This window comes from Gigantopelta aegis, chromosome 10, assembly GCF_016097555.1.
Source record: "Gigantopelta aegis isolate Gae_Host chromosome 10, Gae_host_genome, whole genome shotgun sequence".
Lineage (NCBI taxonomy): Eukaryota > Metazoa > Mollusca > Gastropoda > Neomphalida > Peltospiridae > Gigantopelta > Gigantopelta aegis.
Genome location: NC_054708.1, coordinates 85,639,564 through 85,660,039, shown reverse-complemented (window position 1 = coordinate 85,660,039; position 20,476 = coordinate 85,639,564). Strand labels below are relative to the sequence as shown.

At 38.2% G+C, this 20,476-nt stretch overlaps 1 protein-coding gene across 4 annotated transcripts in view; it reads right to left on the bottom strand.

Moving 5' to 3' along the window:
* The window catches only part of LOC121383163 (kinesin-like protein KIF14), a 95,138-nt gene that overhangs the window by 26,724 nt on the left and 47,938 nt on the right, over positions 1-20,476 (bottom strand). For 3 of the 4 annotated variants that reach the window (XM_041512991.1, XM_041512993.1, XM_041512990.1), the window contains exons 12-20: positions 19,751-19,889; positions 19,042-19,105; positions 13,545-13,729; positions 12,435-12,537; positions 11,306-11,343; positions 8,061-8,165; positions 4,906-5,095; positions 472-558; positions 40-105 (exon numbers count right to left, since the gene is read on the bottom strand). In XM_041512991.1, the coding sequence (XP_041368925.1) occupies positions 40-105; positions 472-558; positions 4,906-5,095; positions 8,061-8,165; positions 11,306-11,343; positions 12,435-12,537; positions 13,545-13,729; positions 19,042-19,105; positions 19,751-19,889 (977 nt within the window). Of the gene's footprint in view, positions 1-39; positions 106-471; positions 559-4,905; positions 5,096-8,060; positions 8,166-9,277; positions 9,316-11,305; positions 11,344-12,434; positions 12,538-13,544; positions 13,730-19,041; positions 19,106-19,750; positions 19,890-20,476 lie in introns of all 4 variants that reach the window. The other variant, XM_041512992.1, reaches the window with a different exon arrangement.

The window sequence follows — 20,476 nt, the reverse complement described above, 5'->3', positions numbered from 1 at the left end:
GTCTTGTAGCACAGCGTAATATAAATGATCTTGACCTACCATCTCTGCTGCTTTCTCCTCCAGCTCTTGTCTCTTCCTGCCGACCAGAACCTCCTGTTCCAACATCTTGTAAATAAATAAAAAATTAAAAAATCTTTTTTAAAAAGCATCTTGTCAATAAAAAAAAAAACATTACAAATGTAGTAAATAAATTTTAAAAATAAAACACATCTTGTAAACAGAAATTTGAGGAAAAAAAGCCCACATTATTAATTTTATTTTGGGTAATCTTTTAAACAAATAAAATTTTAAAATCTAACAAATAAATCTACTAGATATTAGTAAATATATTTTTTAAACCATTTTTAAATACAATTTTTAAAAACTTTTAAATTAAGAAAAAAAACCCATACAAATTAATTTTAAAAATAATTACGAACATAATTAAATTTTTTATTGGTTATAAATCATGCATAAAATATGTTACACTACCATTTTTTGTTTCTTGAGTTGATTAATTAAATCTTCAGCTTCTTGTCGCGATTCTTCAACTTTCTGAGTCTCGCAACTTTGATCTTTCTAAAGCACAATGTCAATGTTTAAAAGATAAAAAAAAAAAAAAATCAGCAATGTTTTCATTGAATAATTATTCTAGCTGATACAAAAAAACCTGTTATTGACATTTCAACAGCAAACAAAGTTTAAAGTAGTGGCCTTTAGCAGTAATATTTGACAAAATACAATTGCACTGAAACCTGGGGAAATAAACCTGAATACTGTTAAAACCGTCCATAAGTCTCATGGACCCAAATGTTCTAATATCTAAAACGTGATCCTCTAAACACAGGCTTCACTGCATAACAAAAATATCTAAAACGTGATCCTCTAAACACAGGCTTCACTGCATAACAAAAATATCTAAAACGTGATCCTCTAAACACAGGCTTCACTGCATAACAAAAATATCTAAAACGTGATCCTCTAAACACAGGCTTCACTGCATAACAAAAATATCTAAAACGTGATCCTCTAAACACAGGCTTCACTGCATAACAAAAATATCTAAAACATGATCCTCTGAACACAGGCTTCACTGCATAACAAAAATATCTAAAACGTGATCCTCTCAACACAGGCTTCACTGCATAACAAAAATATCTAAAACGTGATCCTCTAAACACAGGCTTCACTGCATAACAAAAATATCTAAAACGTGATCCTCTAAACACAGGCTTCACTGCATAACAAAAATATCTAAAACGTGATCCTCTGAACACAGGCTTCACTGCATAACAAAAATATCTAAAACGTGATCCTCTAAACACAGGCTTCACTGCATAACAAAAATATCTAAAACGTGATCCTCTAAACACAGGCTTCACTGCATAACAAAAATATCTAAAACATGATCCTCTAAACACAGGCTTCACTGCATAACAAAAATATTTCATTTTCGATGTAAACTCAATTTAAAATTTGATGATTTTGCATGCTAGAAAAATTATGTTTGCACAAACCCTAACTCTTCAGTATTTTCACGACCCAAATGAACCACGAGTGTACCACAGTCATGTAGTTTAATTTTCTCTCTAAACACAGAGTTCTCTTCACTAACCAGACCCACAGGAACCCTGAGTTTAGTTTCCTCTCCAAACACGGAGTTCTCTTCACTAACCAGACCAACAGGAACCCCAACAGTTTAGTTTCCTCTCTAAACACGGAGTTCTCTTCTCTAACCAGACCAACAGGAACCCCAAGAGTTTAGTTTCCTCTCTAAACACGGAGTTCTCTTCACTAACCAGACCCACATGAACCCCAGGATTTTAGTTTCCTCTCTAAACACTGAGTTCTCTTCACTAACCAGACCCACAGGAACCCCAGGAGTTTAGTTTTCTCTCTAAACACGGAATTCTCTTTACTAACCAGACCCACAGGAACCCTGAGTTTAGTTTCCTCTCTAAACACGGAGTTCTCTTCTCTAACCAGACCAACAGGAACCCCAAGAGTTTAGTTTCCTCTCTAAACACGGAGTTCTCTTCACTAACCAGACCCACAGGAACCCCAGGAGTTTAGTTTTCTCTCTAAACACGGAATTCTCTTTACTAACCAGACCCACAGGAACCCTGAGTTTAGTTTCCTCTCTAAACACGGAGTTCTCTTCACTAACCAGACCAACAGGAACCCCAAGAGTTTAGTTTCCTCTCTAAACACTGAGTTCTCTTCACTAACCAGACCAACAGGAACCCCAAGAGTTTAGTTTCCTCTCTAAACACTGAGTTCTCTTCACTAACTAGACCCACATGAACCCCAGGAGTTTAGTTTCCTCTCTAAACACAGAATTCTCTTCACTAACCAGACCTACAGGAACCCTGAGTTTAGTTTCCTCTCTAAACACAGAGTTCTCTTCACTAACCAGACCGAAAGGAACCCCAAGAGTTTAGTTTCCTCTCTAAACACGGAGTTCTCTTCACTAACCAGACCCACAGGAACCCCAGGAGTTTAGTTTTCTCTCTAAACACGGAATTCTCTTTACTAACCAGACCCACAGGAACCCTGAGTTTAGTTTCCTCTCTAAACACGGAGTTCTCTTCACTAACCAGACCAACAGGAACCCCAAGAGTTTAGTTTCCTCTCTAAACACTGAGTTCTCTTCACTAACCAGACCAACAGGAACCCCAAGAGTTTAGTTTCCTCTCTAAACACTGAGTTCTCTTCACTAACTAGACCCACATGAACCCCAGGAGTTTAGTTTCCTCTCTAAACACAGAATTCTCTTCACTAACCAGACCTACAGGAACCCTGAGTTTAGTTTCCTCTCTAAACACAGAGTTCTCTTCACTAACCAGACCGAAAGGAACCCCAAGAGTTTAGTTTCCTCTCTAAACACGGAGTTCTCTTCACTAACCAGACCCACATGAACCCCAAGAGTTTAGTTTTCTCTCTAAACACGGAGTTCTCTTCACTAACCAGACCCACATGAACCCTGAGTTTAGTTTCCTCTCTAAACACCGAGTTCTCTTCACTAACCAGACCCACATGAACCCTGAGTTTAGTTTCCTCTCTAAACACGGAGTTCTCTTCACTAACCAGACCCACATGAACCCTGAGTTTAGTTTCCTCTCTAAACACGGAGTTCTCTTCACTAACCAGACCGACAGGAACCCCAAGAGTTTAGTTTCCTCTCTAAAGACTGAGTTCTCTTCACTAACCAGACCCACAGGAACCCTGAGTTTAGTTTCCTCTCTAAACATGGAGTTCTCTTCACTAACCAGACCCACAGGAACCCCAAGAGTTTAGTTTCCTCTCTAAAGACTGAGTTCTCTTCACTAACCAGACCCACAGGAACCCTGAGTTTAGTTTCCTCTCTAAACATGGAGTTCTCTTCACTAACCAGACCCACAGGAACCCCAAGAGTTTAGTTTCCTCTCTAAACATGGAGTTCTGTTCACTAACCAGACCAACAGGAACCCCGAGTTTAGTTTCCTCTCTAAACATGGAGTTCTCTTCACTAACCAGACCCACAGGAACCCCGAGAGTTTAGTTTCCTGTCTAAATACTGAGTTCTCTTCACTAACCAGACCCACAGGAACACCGAGTTTAGTTTCCTCTCTAAACATGGAGTTCTCTTCACTAACCAGACCCACAGGAACCCCGAGTTTAGTTTCCTCTCTAAACATGGAGTTCTCTTCACTAACCAGACCCACTTGAACCCTGAGTTTAGTTTCCTCTCTAAACACAGAGTTCTCTTCACTAACTAGACCCACAGCAGGGTGTGCACTTTGCGGTCACCCAATCGCCCGTGGAGAGTCAAAATAGCATCGGGCAAGTCAAAACCGTATCACGTGTCGCCCGCCTGGCGACCATAAATTTCTGCATATTGTGTTATGTATCAAAATGCAAATAACTAATGTTTGTAAGAGATCGGAAAGTTATTTTTTATTTATTGTTTTCAACTGGTTTCCTATTAGTATCTGCGCAACCAAACCCCTATAGGACATAACAGTGACCAGTCTATCGACCAGTCTAAAACCATTCGGAATGCCTCGGCCGGTTTTGATTACATATTCTAAAAACCTCGACCACGTAAATGTATTCATAGTTTCAATCGGAACACCTCGGCCATGTCCGTCTACTTTTCATTTAGTTACAATTGGAACAACTCGTCACATTCTGCTACGCTGTTTCGCAGAAAGATTTTGTTTACTAGCCTTAAGTTTTCCGAAGTTACATTTTGTTGGAATGTTTTCATTTCTGACGAAATATATCGAGTCTACTATACCAAACTCCCATTTGTCACTGTGAACGATGTCAATATAGATTGCTGTCACCTTAGTATTTTTTAATTACTCGTCATACGGCCATAAAAGCACCTTATTCATTTGAAGACCGAGCCTTGGTAAAACATCCCAGATGTTTGATTGTGTGTGTCCCGTGACAACATAATAATTATAATTTAATTACTACAGTTTGTAATATAACTAAAACAAGTTCTGTTTGCTTCTTTTGTGTAGTTATTATTGTTTGTATGATGTGATAACATGTTTTTAAAGTGCAATTTAATAAAGTTCTTTTTTTTAAACGAAATTCGGTCACGGGCCATTCAAAAGTTGTACGGGCGAGTCAAAGTGTTCCTGTGAGTGGCCCGATTGGCCAGTCAAAAAAAATCCCAAGTGCATCCCCTGCCACAGGAACCCCGAGAGTTTAGTTTCCTCTCTAAACACGGAGTTCTCTTCACTAACCAGACCCACATGAACCCCGAGAGTTTAGTTTTCTCTCTAAACACGGAGTTCTCTTCACTAACCAGACCCACAGGAACCCTGAGTTTAGTTTCCTCTCTAAACATGGAGTTCTGTTCACTAACCAGACCACATGAACCCCGGGAGTTTATTTAGTATCCTGTCTAAACAGGGAGTTCTCTTCACTAACCAGAGCCTTCTCGAGCTGCGCGAGTTTGTCCTGGTAGCCGGCGAGTCTGTCGTGGTAGCCGGCCAGCTTGTCCTCGTAGCCGCTCCTCTGCTGGTTCAGCTCGTGAGCTGCCTCCTTCTTCGCCTTCTCCAGCTGGCGCTCGATCTCCTCCTGAGCCTTCCGCCGTGCAGCCTCCAACTCCTGCTGTAACCTGCACACAACACGTATACATCACAGTATCGCGGAACAATATTTCTAAATCCACAAGTCATTTCATGTGAAGTTTACCCAGGTAAGATATTTCTCAATTACTTGAATTGTACAAATCATTTACATTTTGATGACAGTTTTTACAGTTAAAACTATAAGTGTAAGCAAATTAATAATAAAAAGAAAAAAAAGAGAGAAGCATTTACTCTAACCTGACCCAGTTTTAATACATAGTTTATTTTGCTTTCCACGTAAATAATTTAAAAACTGAATTCAAGCTCTTAAAGGAGACCGGACACCAAAAGACATGTAGTGTGCAATGGATTAAGTTAGCTTCAAAGACCGCATTACTCTAACGCCTGGCTCGCTGCGAGGCACCGGTCAGCTGCGCGTCTTAGGTTTGGGGTAAAAACAGAAGTGGGCGGGATTATGCACAAATCTGAACGAAAGCGAGGCAATACGTCATCGGTGAGAGTTACCAAGCAATACCAGTACACGTGTTGATTCTTTGGTTGTGCCTTTTAGTCGCCTTTTTTTTTTTTGTCTCCAGGTTTATCAGAAATTTAATTTACAAGATAATTAGTGTTATTATACACTGTCGACGTAATTATATGATGGTTAACTGCGCAGTGTTTAACTGCAACAGTAACAGCAATGCATCCCAAGAAACGGCCAACATCATGGTTTCGATTTCCAAAAAAACACCAAAAGTTGTTTTAAAACATGGACGCATTATTGTCGTCGAATGGGCTTTACACCAACTAAATACAGCAGGTTATGGTACATTTACAATGTGAAAATTAAAACAAGTATGTATTTAAGATATACATTAAATAAAGGTATTGCAATCTGTTCACATACGAATATTTAAACTTCACATTTATTTACCTATAATTACCAAATTAATTTTCACCGACAGCCCATAACGACTCCATACTAACGTCTCTTGGGGGGGGGGGCACTGACAGACTTGGTATAAACTCTACATCAGATTTTGGTTACAATGGCAAAAATTAATGTGATAAAGAAAAGCTCCCCTCCAATATATAACAAATGTGTTTTATGTCAGTATGTGGAGCAAACTACCTGAAACAGTTGGTTTGAAATCATGATTACAAAATCCTAAAGATAAAAGGAAGTCGGCAGTTGATTCATCCAAATTTTCATCTAAGACAACATTTCCAGGATTATTGACAAAGTCTCTGATAAGTGGTTCAAACTGATACGGTTTGATGCCATTAGCACAAGCTGGACACAACTCTTCGTCACTCGAATCGCTAAGTTCGTCCATGCTGCTTGGTAGTTTCTTCAGTTTTCCTCTCATCGATGACGTCACGGGTCTAGCTCATCAATTTGTCGACAGTTTCCGGCAAACATCGTCGAAAAAAAAACCCAACCAAGACTGGCACGCTTAACTTAGTCAATAAGGGGAGCGCAGTAGTTGCGTGTTGTGGTTTATGACGGCAAACAATTCATTACGCCGTATATATGATTTGGTGTCCAGTCTCCTTTAATTAAAATTTTTTTTTAAATTCACAAGTCTATTTAAAAAAAAGGCATTCATTTCAAGTCATGTCATACAGTAATACACATACTGGGTCTGGGTTTGCTTTGAATAATTGTGATATATTACGACTTACAGAAACAATCATTTTAATTTTTATGTCTTGATTTTTTAAAAATCATGGTAATTGCACAGAAATGAATGGAATGTTAACACGTCAGTACATTTAGAACTATGGCTATAGATATCCAACATGTGGTTATTATGACACTAAAATATGTATACACACCGACACTCCTTCCCCACCAACCCACCCGACACATACATGTAGTTATTATGGCACTTGGTCGAGGCACTTTCACAGAGTAAAACATGTATACATACCGACACTCCTTCCCCACCCACCCACCCCACCCCTGACACATACATGTGGTTATTATGACACTTGGTCAAGGCACTTTCACAGAGTAAAATATGTATACACATTGACACTCCTTCCCCATCCCACCCCCACCCCTGACACATATAGGTGGTTATTATGACACTTGGTCGTGGCACTTTCAGAGAGTAAAACATGTATACACACCGACACTCCTTCCCCACCCACCCCACCCTGACACATACATGTGGTTATTATGACACTTGGTCGAGGCACTTTCACAGAGTAAAACATGTATACACACCGACAATCCTTCTCCACCCACCCCACCTCTGACACATACATGTGGTTATTATGACACTTGGTCGTGGCACTTTCACAGAGTAAAACATGTATACACACCGACAATCCTTCTCCACCCACCCCACCTCTGACACATACATGTGGTTATTATGACACTTGGTCGTGGCACTTTCACAGAGTAAAATATGTATACACACCAACACTCCTTCCCCACCCACCCACCCCACCCCTGACACATACATGTGGTTATTATGACACTTGGTCGAGGCACTTTCACAGAGTAAAATATGTATACACACCGACACTCCTTCCCCATCCCACCCCCCCCCCCCCCCACCCCTGACACATATATGTGGTTATTATGACACTTGGTCGTGGCATTTTCACAGAGTAAAACATGTATACACACGACACTCCTTCCCCACCCATCCCACCCCTGACACATACATGTGGTTATTATGACATTTGGTCCTGGCACTTTCACAGAGTAAAACATGTATACACACCGACACTCCCCCCCCCCCCCCCCCACCCCTGACACATACATGTGGTTATTATGACACTTGGTCGAGGCACTTTCACAGAGTAAAACATGTATACACACCGACACTCCTTCCCCACCCCCCCCCCCCCCCCCCCCCCCCCCCCCCCCCCCCCCGACACATACATGTGGTTATTATGACACTTGGTCCTGGCACTTTCACAGAGTAAAACATGTATACACACTGACACTCCCCCCCCCCCCCCCCCCCCCCCCCCCCCCCCCCCCCCCCCACATACCTTGCCTCTTGAACACACAGTAACTCCTGTTTCGCAAATTCAAAATCTTTTATTTCTGATGACGTCGTTTTCTTGTTCTTCTGCACCTCCTGTGGGTGACTAAATCTGAAAAAATAGTTGGTAATTACGCAGGCTTTAAGTTGGAACCAAAATATTATCCACAATTTGGCAAATTTGATCACAACATTTGTAGCCAAAAGCAGGTTTCATTTAGCCTTTAACAGCACAAATTGTGGTACATTTACACAAACATGATATTCATATTAGCATTTTGCAAATCAGAAATAAAATATATTCACCAAATTCATATTTAGTTGTTATGTCTAGGGATGACAGAGGAAATCTGTAGTCACTGCAGCACATGTTATCTCTGTTCTACAAACAGGACATCACTTACCAGAGCCTTTTAGATACCATCGCTGGGGATGTAGAAAAAACCCCAAACTAAACCTTCAAGCAAGGGTTGTACCACAGAGCTATCTCCCCTGTAGCTTACATCCTATACTAAGTTATAAACTCACTGCTGGTCAGCTTTAAAGACAACAGATTTAGTCACTGGTACTACAATATATTACCTGAAATAATGATCACAACCAAGAATGACTCGGTCAGCATCAAAGACAACAGATTTAGTCACTGGTACTACAATATATTACCTGAAATAATGATCACCACCAAGAATGACTCTGTCAGTCTCAAAGACAACAGATTTAGTGAGTGGTACTACAATATATTACCTGAAATAATGATCACCACCAAAAATGACTCGGTCAGCCTCAAAGACAACAGATTTAGTGAGTGGTACTACAATATATTACCTGAAATAATGACCTCAAGAATGACTCGGTCAGCCTCAAAGACAACAGATTTAGTGAGTGGTACTACAATATATTACCTGAAATAATGATCACCACCAAGAATGACTCGGTCAGCCTCAAAGACAACAGATTTAGTGAGTGGTACTACAATATATTACCTGAAATAATGATCACCACCAAGAATGACTCTGTCAGCCTCAAAGACAACAGATTTAGTGAGTGGTACTACAATATATTACCTGAAATAATGATCACCACCAAGAATGACTCTGTCAGCCTCAAAGACAACAGATTTAGTGAGTGGTACTACAATATATTACCTGAAATAATGATCACCACCAAGAATGACTCTGTCAGCCTCAAAGACAACAGATTTAGTGAGTGGTACTACAATATTACCTGAAATAATGATCACCACCAAGAATGACTCTGTCAGCCTGACAACAATAATGATCTGAAACCACCCAAGAATGACTCTGTCAGCCTCAAAGACAACAGATTTAGTGAGTGGTACTACAATATATTACCTGAAATAATGATCACCACCAAGAATGACTCTGTCAGCCTCAAAGACAACAGATTTAGTGAGTGGTACTACAATATATTACCTGAAATAATGATCAACCACCAAGAATGACTCTGTCAGCCTCAAAGACAACAGATTTAGTGAGTGGTACTACAATATATTACCTGAAATAATGATCACCACCAAGAATGACTCTGTCAGCCTCAAAGACAACAGATTTAGTGAGTGGTACTACAATATATTACCTGAAATAATGATCACCACCAAGAATGACTCTGTCAGCCTCAAAGACAACAGATTTAGTGAGTGGTACTACAATATATTACCTGAAATAATGATCACCACCAAGAATGACTCTGTCAGCCTCAAAGACAACAGATTTAGTGAGTGGTACTACAATATATTACCTGAAATAATGATCACCACCAAGAATGACTCTGTCAGCCTCAAGACAACAGATTTAGTGAGTGGTACTACAATATATTACCTGAAATAATGATCACCACCAAGAAAGACAAAGACAACAGATTTAGTGAGTGGTACTACAATATATTACCTGAAATAATGATCACCACCAAGAATGACTCTGTCACTCAAAGACAACAGATTTAGTGAGTGGTACTACAATATATTACCTGAAATAATGATCACCACCAAGAATGACTCTGTCAGCCTCAAAGACAACAGATTTAGTGAGTGGTACTACAATATATTACCTGAAATAATGATCACCACCAAGAATGTGTACTACAATATATTACCTGAAATAAGTGGTCAGCCTCAAAGACAACAGATTTAGTGAGTGGTACTACAATATATTACCTGAAATAATGATCACCACCAAGAATGACTCTGTCAGCCTCAAAGACAACAGATTTAGTGAGTGGTACTACAATATATTACCTGAAATAATGATCACCACCAAGAATGACTCTGTCAGCCTCAAAGACAACAGATTTAGTGAGTGGTACTACAATATATTACCTGAAATAATGATCACCACCAAGAATGACTCTGTCAGCCTCAAAGACAACAGATTTAGTGAGTGGTACTACAATATATTACCTGAAATAATGATCACCACCAAGAATGACTCTGTCAGCCTCAAAGACAACAGATTTAGTGAGTGGTACTACAATATATTACCTGAAATAATGATCACCACCAAGAATGACTCAAAGACAACTGTCAGTCACCACCAAGAATGACTCTCAAAGACAACAGATTTAGTGAGTGGTACTACAATATATTACCTGAAATAATGATCACCACCAAGAATGACTCAGTCAGCCTCAAAGACAACAGATTTAGTGAGTGGTACTACAATATATTACCTGAAATAATGATAACCACCAAGAATGACTCTGTCAGCCTCAAAGACAACAGATTTAGTGAGTGGTACTACAATATATTACCTGAAATAATGATCACCACCAAGAATGACTCTGTCAGCCTCAAAGACAACAGATTTAGTGAGTGGTACTACAATATATTACCTGAAATAATGATCACCACCAAGAATGACTCTGTCAGCCTCAAAGACAACAGATTTAGTGAGTGGTACTACAATATATTACCTGAAATAATGATCACCACCAAGAATGACTCTGTCAGCCTCAAAGACAACAGATTTAGTGAGTGGTACTACAATATATTACCTGAAATAATGATCACCACCAAGAATCACTCGGTCAGCCTCAAAGACAACAGATTTAGTGAGTGGTACTACAATATATTACCTGAAATAATGATCACCACCAAGAATGACTCTGTCAGTCTCAAAGACAACAGATTTAGTGAGTGGTACTACAATATATTACCTGAAATAATGATCACCACCAAGAATGACTCTGTCAGCCTCAAAGACAACAGATTTAGTGAGTGGTACTACAATATATTACCTGAAATAATGATCACCACCAAGAATGACTCTGTCAGCCTGGACAAAGAAAAAGAAAATATATCTTGTCACAAATGACATTGACAGATTGAATTTACCTAGAACATCCAGTGTTTCAAGCAGAGCTCAGAATTCATTTTGTGGAATGGGAATCAAACACTTTAAGGTGGAAGCAAATTTTAGAAATTGAGAAGTAGTTCTAAACTGATACATTTTACTGTCTTTTTATGTAACTTCAAACTAATCAATTTTGTTTGTTTTTAAATTTGAAAACAAATTGCAATTTAATATTGGTTGTCCTAATGTTAAGACTAATTTCTTAAAGATGGAAGGCCAAAGCTGCTAGTGAGTCAGATTATAAGGAAGTATATTGTGTACTTTAAATGGCAACTGCCTCGTGCTCTCTGTCGATGTTCAGCCTTGTTTCGTGTCTATTTTAGCAATACTTAATCTGACCTCTCAACTTTAAGCATCACACCTCCTACAAGCCTACAAGATCTTACCCTTTCAACAGCTTAAAAAATAGCTATTCCCAGTGTCAGACTGTGCAGACTATGCAGTACTGTTCATAATAACTGGGAAAAGCATACATCAAAAATGTTGAATAATTTTAAGGAACATTGTATCAACATCTTTTGTCTTAGAAAGCACTAAGCTGGTATTAAGCCATGCCCCCTTAGCATGCAGTCTGGAAGCTCATGAATATGTTTATAGATGTGAATGACAACTTAAATGTTAGCATCTCTTAGTGATATTCCAGCAATCGATTACAACAGAAAATTGATTGGTTTGGCTCTACCGATGTGATGATCGATTATAACAATCCATAATCGATTGTGTGGGGAAATGTTACTGTAATTGACGTAAATATGTTGAGGTTTGTCTTCAAGTCTACACACAAAATTGAAAGGTTATTAAATAGTTACTAAAGGTAGAATTGGCAATTTGTAGGGCATATTGCGATGAAAATGACCACAGCTGCATTTTCCGTATAATTCAAATTCTTTATTACGTGCAAATAAATTTAACTGATAGTGTAACTGAAAGTTGATCGGTTGGTGCCAACCAGTTTTTAAAAGCGATAATCGTTGAAGAAATTCTGATTCCCAAGCCCAGTATCTCGTACTCACATGATGCAGCGTCGTGGGGTCAGTGATCAGAGTGCCGTTCACGTACGTCGGGGCGTCGCCTATTGGTGTGATGTTAATCACACCCTCCACATTGTTGATGATGCTGAAAGCAAGAAATTATTACAAAACTCATCACAGAAACGTCTCAGTGTCACTACAGTATAACAAACCTCACCTAGCAACCTATGTGAAGTTTGCATTTTGTAAAGCTATAGGAAGGAAGGAAATGTTTTATTTAACTATGCATTCAACACATTCTATTTACGGTTATATGGCGTCAGACATATAGTTAAGGACCACACAGATATTGAGAGAGGAAACCCACTGTCGCCACTTCGTTGGCTACTCTTTCCGATCAGTAGCAAGGGATCTTTTATATGTACCATCCCACAGATAGAGTAGTACATACCATGGCCGTTGATATGCCAATCGTGGTGCACTGGCTGGAATGAGAAATAGCCCAATAGACCCACCGAAGGGGATCGATCCCGGACCGACTGAGTGCTTTACTACTGGCCTACGTCCCGCCCCCTTGTAAGGCTATAGAGACCCGTCTTGAGTGGCGGTTCATGTAGCCAAATCTTGTCTATAACAAAATCAGTGGTTAAAGACATCAAACCACAGTAATTATTAACGACTGTCTGTTATTTCCTTTACATCCATCTGGGTATGAACAGAAAATAATCATTTGCAAACTGCGACATTATAAAATGAACAAACTCATGTTGCTACGTTTGGATCAATGCGATGGCATTAAATTGTATTGAATGTAACAGAAATTTAATCTTCCCCAGTATAACACAAATCTTGGATATGGGGAGGGGGTGGGGGCAGGGGGCAGGGGGCAGGGGGCAGGGGGCAGGGGACAGGACATAAAATAGAATACCAGTGGTTACTTTCAGTGAGAGCTGTTTAGCTGTATGTCGTCCTCAAACAAAGGTGGGGTGATGGTAGCACACAATATAGTCTTTACCAGTGATTATCTGTAATGAGGGCTCCATTCAGCTGTATGTCATGCTGTTACAATGTGAGACAGTGTGAGATAGGGTGAACAAGGGTGAGACAGGGTGGGACAAGGGTGGGGGTAGGGTGTTTGTTTGTTGTAATTACCAGTGGTTGTCTGCAATGAGAGCTCCGTTGAGCTGTATGTCGTGCTGGGAGAGGTCCTGCATGCGGCCGACGCGCGTCTGGCCTGCCTTGATGATGTACAGCAGCGTCTCCGACAGCTGGGGGTCTTCATTCAGGTTCACCAGCTTAGGCAACATCGGGTCCACCTTCATCGCTATTCCAGATTTCTAGAAAAACAAACAAAAACTATAGTCTTCATCTGAAAATAGGAACCATTCATAATAGCTATTTCGTAACAACCAATATGGAGGAGGGTAAAATAGGAACCATTCATAATAGCTATTTCGTAACAACCAATATGGAGGAGGGTATAACAGGAACCATTCATAATAGCTATTTGATAACAACCAATATGGAGGAGGGTAAAATAGGAACCATTCACAATAGCTATTTCGTAACAACCAATATGGAGGAGGGTATAATAGGAACCATTCATAATAGCTATTTAATAACAACCAATATGGAGGAGGGTATAATAGGAACCATTCATAATAGCTATTTGATAACAACCAATATGGAGGAGGGTATAATAGGAACCATTCATAATAGCTATTTGGTAACAACCAATATGGAGGAGGGCAAAATAGGAACCATTCATAATAGCCATTTCCTAACAACCAATATGGAGGAGGGTAAAATAGGAACCATTCACAATAGCTATTTGATAACAACCAATATGGAGGAGGGTATAATTAAAATAGGAACCATTCATAATAGCTATTTCATAACAACCAATATGGAGGAGGGTATAATAGGAACCATTCACAATAGCTATTTCATAACAACCAATATGGAGGAGGGCAAAATAGGAACCATTCATAATAGCTATTTGGTAACAACCAATATGGAGGAGGGCAAAATAGGAACCATTCATAATAGCCATTTCCTAACAACCAATATGGAGGAGGGTATAATTAAAATAGGAACCATTCATAATAGCCATTTCCTAACAACCAATATGGAGGAGGGTATAATAGGAACCATTCATAATAGCTATTTGCTAACAACCAATATGGAGGAGGGTAAAATAGGAACCATTCACAATAGCTATTTCGTAACAACCAATATGGAGGAGGGTATAATAGGAACCATTCACAATAGCTATTTGCTAACAACCAATATGGAGGAGGGTAAAATAGGAACCATTCACAATAGCTATTTCGTAACAACCAATATGGAGGAGGGTATAATAGGAACCATTCACAATAGCTATTTCGTAACAACCAATATGGAGGAGGGTAAAATAGGAACCATTCATAATAGCTATTTCATAACAACCAATATGGAGGAGGGTATAATAGGAACCATTCATAATAGCTATTTGCTAACAACCAATATGGAGGAGGGTAAAATAGGAACCATTCATAATAGCCATTTCCTAACAACCAATATGGAGGAGGGTATAATAGGAACCATTCATAATAGCCATTTCCTAACAACCAATATGGAGGAGGGTATAATAGGAACCATTCATAATAGCTATTTGCTAACAACCAATATGGAGGAGGGTAAAATAGGAACCATTCACAATAGCTATTTCGTAACAACCAATATGGAGGAGGGTATAATAGGAACCATTCACAATAGCTATTTCGTAACAACCAATATGGAGGAGGGTAAAATAGGAACCATTCATAATAGCTATTTCATAACAACCAATATGGAGGAGGGTATAATAGGAACCATTCACAATAGCTATTTCGTAACAACCAATATGGAGGAGGGTATAATAGGAACCATTCACAATAGCTATTTCGTAACAACCAATATGGAGGAGGGTATAATAGGAACCATTCATAATAGCTATTTCATAACAACCAATATGGAGGAGGGTAAAATAGGAACCATTCATAATAGCTATTTGATAACAACCAATATGGAGGAGGGTATAACAGGAACCATTCATAATAGCTATTTGATAACAACCAATATGGAGGAGGGTATAATTAAAATAGGAACCATTCATAATAGCTATTTGATAACAACCAATATGGAAGAGGGTATAATTAAAATAGGAACCATTCATAATAGCCATTTCCTAACAACCAATATGGAGGAGGGTAAAATAGGAACCATTCACAATAGCTATTTCGTAACAACCAATATGGAGGAGGGTAAAATAGGAACCATTCATAATAGCTATTTTATAACAACCAATATGGAGGAGGGTATAATAGGAACCATTCACAATAGCTATTTGGTAACAACCAATATGGAGGAGGGCAAAATAGGAACCATTCATAATAGCTATTTGGTAACAACCAATATGGAGGAGGGCAAAATAGGAACCATTCATAATAGCTATTTGATAACAACCAATATGGAGGAGGGTATAATAGGAACCATTCACAATAGCTATTTCATAACAACCAATATGAAGGAGGGTATAATTAAAATAGGAACCATTCATAATAGCTATTTCATAACAACCAATATGGAGGAGGGTATAATTAAAATAGGAACCATTCATAATAGCTATTTCATAACAACCAATATGGAGGAGAGTATAATTAAAAGTTTGTTTTGTTTGACGACACAACTAGAGCACATTGGTTAATTAATCATCAGCTACTGGATGTCAAACACTTGGATATTCTGACAAAGTAATTTTTCCATTAGTAGCAAGGGATCTTTCATATGCATTTTCCCAGATAGGAAAGCACTATGACACAAGCACCTCAGACGAGCACTCGATTGACTGAGCTAAATCCTGCCCTGAGGGTATAATTAGTTCTTAACACTCCACAAAACAACTGAAGAAATTGACAATCTCAACAAAAGATATTTTAATTTAACACCCAGGAGAGGTTTAGAAAATGTAATTACAAAGGTGTATTTGAGTTTATCACCTACAGGTGGGGGGTTTTCACTTATAAAGCTGGTATATATATATTTTTTTTTAACCAGCATTTTATTTGAATTTAAAACACTGTTACCAAAAATCTTTACAATTGTTTATATGTGTGTATAATTATATATATATATATATATATATATATATATATATATATATATATATATACACACATATATATATATCATATAATATCTTACATTTTCAGTGCAGTCAAAGTATGTGATATTTTTCAGATCACATACTTTACGAATTTGATAACTTTGCAAATTAGATGTAAATTAGTCGAGGTCTTGGCACTAGGTTTATTGACATTTAAGCAAACGTACTTGGGTGACATTCCATGACTGACGTATGCATTCATAGTCATCAAATAAAAATATTTCAATGGCAATTTGACACTGAAAGCTGTCCAGCGTTCAGAAAAACAAAAAACGTTAGGCATAACTTTATTTTGATGTAAGGACATCCAAAATGACGTCATTTCCATTCAAAAATACACCGCGCCACATATTCTTACGTCATTTGAATATCTAGTAATGGCGGATGGGATTTAAGTTGGGTGTACAGTTTAGAAAAAACATATATATTAAGCTTGAGCTTATATGATAAAGAGATTACTACCCTCGAGTATTTCGGTATCGTCAATATCATATATTAGGAATAAAAATAATGTATTATGCTCGCCAGAGGCTCGCATAATACAATTTTTATTCCTAATATATGATATTGACGATACCGAAAAACACTCTGCTAATAACCTCTATTTATCATATCACTACTAAGGAATAACATTGGGCACGCCCATTACATAAATCACATATTTTGAGACATAAGTATGCAAATATTTAGAACATAAGTATGCAAATTACATTATTACACAAATTATATACCAAAATGTGGAACTATTTTCACCTGTCAAAATTGTTGACGAACAAACATGGCGTCTTTTGAAGTTGTCTTTTGCAAGTATGCAAAGTATGAGAAAATCCCCGCGATTGCAGAGACGTTATTCCAAAAATGTGGGCAAACACACAAAATCCCCTTCGATGTCCCGTTGAAGTTTTCAAGTTTTATTCTTCAAAACGACTGCGAAACGTTTGTGCTGACGACCCATTATACACTGCTACACATACACACACACACACACACACACACACACTCGGTATGCCGAAAGCAGGAGAACAGTGGTTCCTCGGTCAATGCATTGGTAGAAATAAACTTGCTGGACTGATGAAAAACATGTGTTCGAGTGGTAATATTTGTACCACTAAACGCCTGACGAACCACTCTGCACACAAATATCTGGTCCAAAAACTGAACGACAATCACGTTCCTGCTCATTAAAACATGCAGATAACAGGACACAAAAATATTCATTCAGTTAATGCATACAGCCATATAAATCACGACCAACACAAAGAACTGTCGCACATTCTGTCCGCGATATCTACATCTTGTGAATCCTCAAGTTTGGTTCCCGTGTGTTCGTCTTCGAAGGAAATCCGACAACACTTTTAAATTCGAAACAATCACAGATCATCAATATTTCTGGCGGTGTGAACACCATGTTTGGAGGCAATGCCAGTGGGGGCAACATCGTAATAAATCTGGCTCAGCCTAAAAGTCCTGTTGTCCCCATAAAACAACGAAGAATCATTTTTGACCGTGATTCCGATGGCGACTGAACTTGATGAAGCCCTTAAATAGGTCAGTGACGTAGATACGCCTATGTCTGACAATGACGTAGTATTCAGCAAAATTCCGCGAAAAGTTATTTTGAAAAATTTGGCTATTGTCAATTATTTTATTATAATTTCATTGTGTATATATAAAACTGTTAAATTAGTATTAAATTGTTTAAATAGCTACAATCGTTCTGTCCGCTTTTAACCTAGTTTCAGAAAGCATAGATAACCTTCAAGGTGTATTGACAAACCGATTATCAGCTGAGTGATTGACATGTGCATGTATTCATACGTCATAACAAATTGTTACGTCCGAGCGTTGGGGTTTTGTTTATTAATCATTTAAGTGAAAAATAAACAAAATTGACAGTGATATGATAAATAGAATTCGTCACTCGTATTTTTTAATATGGTAAATATCAACCTTGGCCTGTTAATCTGTATTTGTCTCGCCAAAGGCTCGACAAATACAGATTAACGAAGCCTTGGGTGATATTTCCCATATTAAAAAATACTCGTGACGAATCCTCTATATATATACTTTATCTACATTCAACGCTCAAAGTAAAAAATGGACAGTAGACCCAACCATCTGGTTAGGTCAATTTACATACTGACATAGCATCTTGCAACAGTTAAGAGTAAAACTAAACACCAACACTTAAAGCTCTTGTAAAGTCACCCACTCTAGTTTCCATGTAACGGATCTTGTTTGTTTCATATACAATTAATTTTGTGCTACTGAAAAACATCAGGATGACTTGAAGCAGATTGGATTTGCCAAAACTGTTAAGTTAAACAAAATGTTATAAGCAATGTGCAAGTTAAAAATAAAAAGCAAACTGTAACCAAAACTGTTTTCTATTGCCTAATAATGAGGGTCAGTGGTTTGAACACAATGATTAAATGGCAGGCACTAGAGAAATGCCCCACTTGCCTCCAGTAGCTGGGACTCTTGCAACTTCCTCGCCTCAGCCTGGCGGAATCGATCCTGCCATGACCTGTATAAAACAGCAAACAATCATATTATAACCAAGGTAGACAACCCTCATCCATGTATTTCTAAAAAAAACAATTTTCACAACAAATTCTTTAAAACAAATTAGTCAACAATTTACACTCATCGAGAAATTAACAAACTCGCAAATGGCTGGACCTAAGGGATGACGTTAAATTGTAATTTACACTCATCGAGAAATTAACAAACTCGCAAATGGCTGGACCTAAGGGATGACGTTAAATTGTAATTTACACTCATCGAGAAATTAACAAACTCGCAAATGGCTGGACCTAAGGGATGGCGTTAAATTGTAATTTACACTCATCGAGAAATTAACAAACTCGCAAATGGCTGGACCTAAGGGATGACGTTAAATTGTAATGAATGTAAGGGAAATTTAATTAGATACTATTTGAACAAAATTTACTAAATGATCAGTTCTAGCAAGATGTTTTCTATTTTCATTTTCAATAACACAAAAAAAAGGTTATGCAAACTAAAATTATTATTTTGTTTATCCCCTTTTTAGGTTATATACATTTTTAATTAGCTGACATCTGCAGTACATCTTCAATTACCTAACTGAGAATCATACCAGGGAAGCATTTGTCTAGAAGTTCTCCTAAGTTAGGTTGAAGCTAGTTACCTGGACATGTCATCCATCTGTTTCTCCTTGGCGAGAAGCCTCTCTCGTAGAATGGCGATCTCCGTCCAACTCTCTGTGTGGCTGTCGTCACCCATCTGTCCAGTGCGTGCCTGCAGCTTCTCAATCTCTGCTCTCAGCTCTACAACACAACCAAGTGGAAGAAAAGTCTTATCTTATGGACAGGGGTGTAGTATTCTATTTATTACACAACCACAAGAACCAGGTATTTAAAAAATTATTTTCTCAAAATTTTTCCAAGTCCAACTTGTTAATGGTGTATCCACACTTGCATGGCTATCACATACAGCAATCTGTTTAAGTAACTTCTTCATTTCATTCATCAGAGTGACTTTGGTGTCCAAGTCATCACTATAGAACAACCAATCAGCTGTCTTGACATCAATATTCCCCAGGTGTCATATCAACAATCTCATACAGAGTTCTGTCCAAAGGGTATATGAGAAAGAAAATAATGAAATATCTAGTTACTACTAGTCACCATGTTCTATTGTCAGAGCATAATAAGAAAACATCTAATTGTCACACACCATTCCACCCATCAGCTTGACCATATCACACAGAATAATGAAATATCTAGGTATAAGGGCCTTCAGTCCATTAATCAAGCCTTCAGTCCATTAATCAAGGCTTCTGTCCATTAATCAAGGCTTCAGTCCATTAAGCAAGGCTTCAGTCCATTAATCAAGGCTTCAGTCCATTAATCAA